This window comes from Triticum dicoccoides, chromosome 4A (genome assembly GCF_002162155.2).
Source record: "Triticum dicoccoides isolate Atlit2015 ecotype Zavitan chromosome 4A, WEW_v2.0, whole genome shotgun sequence".
Lineage (NCBI taxonomy): Eukaryota > Viridiplantae > Streptophyta > Magnoliopsida > Poales > Poaceae > Triticum > Triticum dicoccoides.
The window spans coordinates 667,837,753-667,847,147 of NC_041386.1; the positions used below are offsets into that span (position 1 = coordinate 667,837,753).

General features: G+C 45.0%; 1 protein-coding gene across 1 annotated transcript; it reads right to left on the minus strand.

The window, feature by feature from the left end:
* Positions 1-1,189: 1,189 nt before the first annotated feature.
* LOC119289643 (homeobox-leucine zipper protein HOX2-like) lies at positions 1,190-2,784 on the minus strand. The gene is made up of 2 exons (XM_037568922.1): positions 2,280-2,784; positions 1,190-2,173 (listed from the first exon to the last, which is right to left on the minus strand). The coding sequence occupies exons 1-2, from the start codon at positions 2,688-2,690 to the stop codon at positions 1,727-1,729; spliced, it is 858 nt and encodes a 285-aa protein (XP_037424819.1). The 5' UTR covers positions 2,691-2,784; the 3' UTR covers positions 1,190-1,726.
* Positions 2,785-9,395: the final 6,611 nt, after the last annotated feature.

A 9,395-nucleotide genomic window follows, 5' to 3' on the forward strand; every position in this document is an offset into this window, starting at 1 on the left:
GGACGGAGGTAGTATATGGATGCATGCATTGTTTTGATGCAGAGGCGGGGGTTATCCTCCTTTTCAAAAAATAGAACCAACCAGAGAATTAATCCCAAGTCTACCCAACTAATTTATTGCTTATTGCAAGGCAGCAATGTGGACTTTGATTACTACTTAGTGCAAGACAATGTGAACCGATCAGATAGTAGAATTGCCTACTGCTTAGTGCAAAACAACAACTAATTTTCAATATAAAAGTCCACAATGGTAAGTATTCCATCCATTGAATTGATGCAAGACAGCAATGTAGCCACATGTTCACTGCTTGGTGCTTATATACAACTCAGGGTGGACACGGTCCGGGCCGGTCCGGTCCCTGACCGAGCCGTCCTTTGGACCGGCCGTCGGTGGTCCGGACCGGACCGGACCGAGCAGGGTCACGGTCATGTTTCGAGGGACCGGACCGGCAAGGACGAAGCCCGAGCCGGACCGAGCGGCTCGTTTGGACCGGCCGGAGTTCACCACAGAGCACGCGGCGGAGCATGGCGACGCGGGAAGGGCGCTGGAGGCAGCGGTGCTCGTCATGGAGATGTCCAGCGACTTCTGTGACTCATGGTGGACGGCACGACGACCAGGCAGAGCTCGGGCAGCAACAGCGACGACGAATCTGGCACGACGGCCGATGCACGACGGCCGGTGTACAACGACGGTGTAGGGCCTCCCGCTGCAAGTTCTACCTTCCAGATGATAGATCCGAGCATGGCGCATCCACTAGACATGCTTTCCAGCGTCAGGGAGGCCGATGGCTGCGCGGATGAACGAGGCGGCGCAGACCAGCGCACGGCCGACGCGCCCACCACGCGCCCGCCACGCAGCTCTGGCCACACGCTCGCCACGACCTCGACACGCCCCCGCCACGCCCCTGCAACGCCCTTGGCAAGCCCCCTCCACGCCCCTGCCGCGTCCTGACATGCCCCCGCCATGCTCTCGCCATGCTCTCGCCATGCCACAGCTCGTGCTCGTCGGTCCGCTCGGTCGGCTCGGTTAAAGCCTGGACCGGACCGAAGCTTTGTCGGGCTGGTTTGCTGAGCTCAGACCGACCGATTTTTTCAGCGGGCCAGGACCGAGCCGGCCCGAGCCGAGCGGGCCACGAGCCGGACCGCCGGACCGGACCGTGTCGTCCACCCTGGTATACAACTGATTGATGTCATTGAATTGTGGAATTGCTTCATGTCTTATACAGAATTGATGACATTGCACATTGCTTATATACAATTGATGTCATATTGTTGAAAGAGTCATATATCTTATATACAATTGATGTCATACTGCTTGTCAAGTTGGTATTTATCTTAACGGTGGTGACGAGGAGTGTTGAAAGAGTATTTTCGTTAATGAACTAGTGAAAAATAAGTTGAGAACTACTATGAGTGATGATCACTTAAACTATTGCTTAGTTAAATTTATATGAGTTTTTTGTAGTGTGCACACCCTTCATTTTGTTGCTGGGTCCTCCATTGTTTTCACATGCATACATTCATCCCCGCCAGAAGCCCGGAACCCATCGATCAATTCAGCCCTAAATTGTTAGAATTAGTTAATTTATATTTCCCTCTGAGACGGAGAAAACGAAGGATTAAACTTTTTGCTAAACTTGCTTAAGTTTGTGAGTTGTGACAATGGCGCCATTTCTGTTAGCTTGCTTGGCATGCTGATCATGGCGGCGTCACAGAGATAGCTCCTTCTATCTGGCCGGCTTGACCACCTTCGCGAGCCCCGAAGAGCCGCCGTACGTCACTCCGGTGTCTCTGAACCCACACAAGAACGGCCGTTCTTCGAGGGATGGCATTGGCATGCCGATGCCGGCATTGGCGGAAAAGCTGGGCACGTTGCAGGCCGAGGCGGAGGACGTGGATGCGACGCGCTTGCAGGAGAGGCACATGGTGAGGGTGGTGAGGGGCCCCGCCGCGGCGCCGTTATGCGCCGGCGGTGCGGCCTTGAGCGCCCTGAGCTCGGCCACCTCCTTCTCGAGGCGGCGGTTCTGCTCGGCGAGCTGCTCGCACCAGCGCTTCATGTACTCGCAGTCCACCTCCGTCTGCTTGAGTTTGGTGCGCGCGCGGCGGTTCTGGAACCACACCTCCACCTGCCGCGGCCGCAGCCCCAGCCGGTTCGCCAGCGCCGTCTTCTGCTTCTGCAAGTCGTCAGGGAGATATCCCGGTCAGCCCAATGTGATCGATCGCCGAGGATCCATGGACGAACACTACGAGCTCGACGGAGGAGGAGGAGAAGACACTTACGGGGTTGAGCGTGCTGTGCATCTTGAAGCACTCCTCGAGGACGGCGGCCTGGTCCTTGGAGAGCCTGAGCTTCTTGCGGCCGCCGGCGCCGTCGTCGTCCTCGTCGCTGCCCGTGGCGGGGGAGACGCCGGAGCCGGTGCGCTCCAGGCCCCTCTTGGTCCCGGCGCTGACGCCGCTCTCGGGCGACGTGGACGGCCTCATCCCCGGCTCCTCCTTCCTATGCAGCAGCTGCTGCCGCTCGTACTCCTGCGCGCCGACGACGGAGCTGAAAGCGGCGGTCCAGTGCTGCGCGTGCGCCTGCGAGGCCGGGGAGGAGGATGCGGTGGTGGTGGAGGACGTGAGGCTGCCCTGGGAGGCGAGCCCGAGCCCGAGGCCGAGGCCCAGGTCGAGACCCGCGGCGTGATGCATCATCGATCTCCGGCGAGCCCGATCCGATCTGAGAACTCTCCGGGGTAGAGGATGGATGATGTTACGGTGGCAGTGCTCGGTGGTGGTGAACTGGTGGTGTGATGATCTGGTCTGTTCATGCGGCGGCGGGGTGGTGGGCTATAAATAGGGAGGGCAGCGGAGCGAGCAAATGATGAGCTGTTGGATGGGGGGAGGGAGGTGGATCTCCTCTCCTCGCTCGCGCCAGCAGCATCCAATTATTATTAATTGGCTGTAAATAAATACCTAAATAATGCGAAAATGCCGTTTGGTGGCCGAGCTGCCTGGCTCTCGCTATCCTGCGCGTTAGGCTAGCTAGTGATCAGCGGCAGACGCCTAGTATTCGCTTGTATTTCACCCAGTAGTCATTTAACAGCCACCGTATTATTCTTTGATCAACAGTCCCATCTCAATCGAAACGTCATATCAGCGCAGGCACACGCACCTTCACGAATATGGGCGGGATTTATGTGTCTCTCTACTACGTGACGTGAGAGAGGCTAGAACATCAGCAAACTTTCTAGCCGTTTACCCACCGTTGGGATTTATGCGCACAACTATTTGACACAACGAATTAAGTTATTTATTACTGCCGGACGAACCTTGGGATTTACACCCAGAATTACTTGAATATATGAACCAACCAGGGTTTTAGTTACCGCTCGAAATTTCGAGATTTACATGGTTATCACGTATTTCGATCCCCTCGGTAAATGGGCATTTTGAGCAAAAAATTCAAATTTTTCGAATTTTTTGAATTCAAACGCTCAATGTATAGTAAAGTATGGCAGCACTTTGCAACACGTGTTGTAGACAATGTTCCACTAGCTAGTAGCTCTTTCATGATAAGTATGAGTTCAAGTGCTATCTATATCTATTTTGAAAGAGTTTGAATTTGAAATTCAATTATAGATTTCATCCAAAATTCGTTCGAAATTTGCTCGAAATTTCGTGGTAACCATGGTAACCACGTTTACCAGTCCCCCTCGGTAAAAATGCACCATTCGGCAACCAAAACCTTGGAACCAACTAGTATTCTAAAAGCAGTTATGCTATTTATTCAACTCATTTTTCTTGCGAAAGAACTTACAATCTATTCATCTTCTATCATGGACAACGAAAATTAGAAATAATTAAATTTACATCCAGATCCATAGACCACTTAGCGACAACTACCAGCACTGAAGAGAGCCGAAGGCGCGCCGCTATCATCGCCCCTTCCTCACCGAAGTCGGACAAACCTTATTGTAGTAGACAGTCGTGCTACAACCGCATAGGACCAACGCACCAGAACAACAACCATAGTCGATAAACAGTAGCTTAGATCGGAAGCATCCAACCGGAAGACGCATGAACGTAAACGAACAACGATCAAATCCGAGCAGATCCACTAAAGACAGATCCACAACAGATGTATGTCCACATGCCCGCCGACGATGCTAGACGCACCACTGGGACAGGGGCTAGGAGGGGGGAACCTTATTTCATCTTCTGGGAGCTGCCATCGTTTTGCCTTCATGAGCAAGATACAAACCCTAAAAATACTTAAAGAAACGTCAAAAAACGGAGCCCTCCCACTGGCAAAGGACGGGATCCACCACGCCCCTATGCCCCTAAGGCCACCGGAATTTATTCAACTCTTTTTCTCGCTGTCCAAAAAGAAATGTCCATATGTTGCAAAGATAATTTGTTCATGTGCTTAATAAAACCTACTTGTATTTTTTTCCCCAAAATGTTCTTCATGAAAACCAGATCGTGTGCTGTAACAAAAATGTTCGCTCATATTGTACTAACAAATGTTCAGGCGTTCCAGCAATATGTTCATTTTTATTAACTTTTCCCATTTTGTTTTTTTTGTTTAAGATTCTTTCAGCTCTTTTTGTACATTTGTTAAAAATCTTCATGGTGTTTTTCGAAAATGAATGGCATGCATTTTAAAAATGTTCGCCATGTACTTTTACAAAAATGTTCATTTTGTTGTCAAAATTGTTAGTTTTGTTGTTAAAAATGTTCATCGCAATTTTAAAAAAATGTTCAATGTGTATTTTAAAAATGGTTAATCATGTATTTTTTGAGCATTAATTCAACATTATGAAAATTTAGTCCTCTGTTTTAATACATTTTACAAACTATCAATGTGTATTTTCGAAATGTTCATTGTGTAGTTTCAAAACTGTTCATCGTATTCTTAATAATTGTTAACTGTGTATTGAGAAGAATATACAGCGTGTATCAAGAATCTGTTTAACATTTTTTAAATTCATGTTGAACAGGTGCATAAGTAACAAAGTCAACCAATTTTGTAAAATGCAAGGAAAACTTTATGTATACTCGAACACTTTTATAGTTGCAATATGTGACCGTCTTTTCACTTATATATAAAAATAGTGAAATATTTTTTCTTCAAAATCTATATGTTCGAAAGAAGTTTATCCATGCACATTTTTTCCCTCTTTGACTCATGCACACATACAGATACAGGTGTGGTGTGATACCAGAAATACAAACAACCAGAACTGAAGAAAAATAGAAACAACATATGATGTGCTAGCTTTTGTTTACGAGCGTATGGTGTGCTAGTAGTTGTTAGGAGCTGATTAGTGCAAGGCTCGGCAACAAGTGGGTCAGCGAAGCAGATGTGCAGCATGGCTCATAACAAATGTGCGGGGTGTTCTGGTGCCAGCTCAAATGCGCGCACAAGGCACATCATGTTCATGCAAGCATCAGCCTAAAAGGAGGCCCACGTACAAATTGAGAACACTAGAGAATGGCACAGGTGTATTCCTCTTAAATAGCTAGGGTATATCACTTGAAAAGTCAGAAGGCACAGAACCCAATATGACAATGTTCGGTTGAGATAACGGCCACCATGCAGCTCGGCCTCCAAACCGCTCCTCTCTAAATAATGGCGATAAATAATTTCCATTCCGCGCCACCCGCTCATTATAGCCAGCCACCGTGCATGCCTGCTGCTCTGGATCGATCCTGAGTCTTGACCAAGTCCCCCTCCCGCCTTCTCGGCTCGGCTCGGCTCGGCTCCAAGCCGGGGCGCACCTTGGGCTTGGCTAAGTTGTGGTCGTGTGGCTGGCTGTATGCGCCTTCGAACTCGGTGCGGGACTGCGGGGGTACGACAAGCTTGGTACTACGTGCGGGCTGTCTTGTGTTTGCCTGCTTTTTTTTGGGTTAATATTACCGCTTTATTCGAACTTCAAATCTCCGAATAACGTCTGAAATTACATCAAAAACAAAGTCTAAGGGGACCCCAACCAAACCTCACATAGTCCGATGAGATCGTGCTATATTAGCAGCCACATCTCCCTAAACAAAACTAGGTAGAGAGCCTAGCTAAGCTAGGGCGTGTGAAATGCACGATAAGTCGCGCGGATCGTGGCTCGTGGGTGTTTGTTCTGGCGGCGATGCTCCCTTTCCTTCTCGCCCTGCTGCATTTGTATACTCATCGGTCTGATCGGTTCATCTGTTTGTTGTTTAGTTAACCAACTGCTTTTGCAGACGTCTAATTTCACACGTCAAACTAGTATTACTATTAACCCTAAGGGGACTCTCCTATTGCTGCCTACAAAGGAGTCTTACGAAAATGAAACAGTGTAGTAGTAGCAATTAATTCTTGTTTTCTTGTTTTCTTTTCTTTCTTCTTTTCTTTTTTGGGTTTTCTTTCGGTGTTCCCTGATTAGCCGGGAATGTTAGGTTTTCGGGTCCGATTTTCCTTATAAACTGGATCAACTCTCTTCTTCTTAATGAAATGCAAGAACCCCCTGCCATCACACGAGTTTTTTTAATTAATTTTCTAAAGTGTACAACTCCAATGTATTGCGAAGATCGAAACTCACATCACCACATGTATGGCAGAGTATGGAGCAATACTCCGCTTCAAAGATAAAGCTTGTGATCTGGATTACAATGTTTTGGTCATATAACTATCATACAAGGTGTATCTTCCAAAACAACGCTAGAACTACTGGATATCAAGGACTAACTATACAACACATTTGCACATAGAAAAATTACGAACGCTAGGAAACTTCCGAACATGTTGAATTCATGATTATAACTTCAACTGAGCATTAAAAAGCAATGAACATGCCAAATTCCGTTTATAGCTTGAATCGAAAGAAAAGAACTAACGAAAACCTATGCAAAACCAACGCAAGAAAAGCAATGAACAGGTATACCTTCAATTGAAAGAAAATAGCTCGAAGTTTAGTACAACATGTTAGCTCTTAAACTTTGAATGACTAGTGTTGTAAAATAATGAACTTAATTATGTCTAAATTGGTTCATACCATTCTTTAATACATGAAACAAAAATGTGAAATACCAATCCAACACTTCGGTGGCCTTTTATGCTTTGATAACACCTACCAAGAAAATGCCAATGGCCACCTCTTTTCTACATTAAAAAATAAGATCACATATGTTACATGGGCAGATACAAGACCTCATGCCACAACAAATAAAAAAGCGCCAACGATACACGCCACGAGTACACGCTTATAGAATTTTAGCTATGGTTTCTCCCCGTGCGTCCTTATCATGGAAGATCATGTTTGACCAGGAGGTGGATATCCTCTCCTTCCTGGCACTCGTTGTATCCAAGTATTATGTTGATTAGCTATAAATAAATAATAGATAATCATGGTAAATAGTTTCCATTCCATGCCACTCGCGTCATCATAGCGGCCAGCTACCGTCCATGCTCCTCGTGGATCTGAATCTTCCTCCTTTGTTTGCCCCATTCGGCTCCCAGCCGAGCCGAGGCGTTTCCTTGGGCTTGCAGAACTTGGCTAAATTGTGTCTATGTGTATGCATTGGAACTCAATGTAGGACTGAAGGGGTACAACAATCTTGGTGTGTGTGTGGTTGTCTCGTGCTTGCTTGGTTTGATGAGATCTTGTTATATTAGCAGCCATATCTCCCCAAAAGTGAATTGGAATCCTATCTTGATGAGATCTACCATTAGAGTGGATCACCTTTATCTCATAAATTCAGTTTGTTTGTTCTTTGTTTACCAATTTCTACCTGGATATTGACTTTTACAATTAACTTTAACATATATAGTAGTTCCAGTATTAGTTTGAGCTCCCAATGATGTTTCCCACCTTTTTTTGAATTGTATGTCCGTCTTTTTTATTGTGAGATTTTTATAGGCCTTCTTAACTTCTAGTGCTAATGGAATTTTCTGACTGCCCAGGTGTCCTTCAACATGAAAATAATGAAGTGCCAATTAATTCTATAACAATATGCAACAACCATGTGTGATTGCACAAAACCAAAATTACATTGTCGATTGTATGGTAGTACCTGGTAAGGAGCAATCCCATGCTTCCAATATGAAGCTTGTGACCTGGATTACAATGTTTTGGTCATCTAACTACAAGACAAGGTGTATCGTCCAAAACAACAATAGAACTATTGGATATCAAGGGTGAACTATACAGGGCATTTGTTCAAACAAAATTACAAAGCCAAGATAAACAATGAACATACTGAATTCTATATATACGTGCAATTGAATTGAGCTAGCAGTTAGGTACAACACTTCAATTCTTAACTTTTGGATCATCGGAGTTGTAAAATAATTAGCTTAGTTTTGGCTACATAGTATCGTATCATTCTTGAATACATGAAAGACAAATGCGAAATACCAATCGAGCACTTAGGTACTTTGTATGCTTTGCTGAAACCTACCAAGAAAAATCCAATGGCTAGTTCTTTTCTGCATTGAAATTTGAGATCAGATATGTCATAGGGGAAGATACAAAACCTCATGCTACAACAAATAACAAAGCACCTGCGATGCACGCCATGAGTACACAATTCATAGAATTTTCGTTATTGGTTTCTCAGTGCACGTCCTTATCACGGAAGATCTTATTCGATCGGGGTGTGGATCTCCTCTCCTCGCTGACACTCGTTGTATCCTGTGATTACATTAACTAGATAATTCCCCATGCGTTGTTGTGGAACATTTGCTCCAAAATACGTAGAGATGTGTGCATCGAGAAAAAATCATGTAAAGAAATGACAAATAGTAATAGATAATTGTCAGTGTCATTTACCATATTTATTTTTGTGCCTAAATTCCTAAATTGTCTATCCCAAAAATGAGATTCTCCAATTAAAAGGTGTCTGAGATTAGCACCAATTAGTAATAAATTCGTCCTAATAATATTATAAAGTTGAACACAACACGAAGAAAACTTGCTTAGCTTGTCTATCGGAAAATCAAAGCAAATATGTGCAATATGCTAAAACGGGTTGGTTGAGATAACAATTTGTCTAGATTGAAAATTTGACTAACCTCTGAGACCAATAGTTATGCAAAGATCACGTTTATGCAAGCAAGTGTAATCCATTTGTTGGAAATATGCCCTAGAGGCAATAATAAAATGATTATTATTATATTTCCTTGTTCATGATAATTGCCTATTATTCATGCTATAATTGTATTAATCGGAAACAGTGATACATGTGTGAATACATAGACCACAACATGTCCCTAGTGAGCCTCTAGTTGACTAGCTCGTTGATCAACAGATGGTCATGGTTTCTTGACTATGGACATTGGATGTCATTGATAACGAGATCACATCATTAGGAGAATGATGTGATGGACAAGACCCAATCCTAACATAGCACAAGATCATGTAGTTTGTTTGCTAAAGCTTTTCT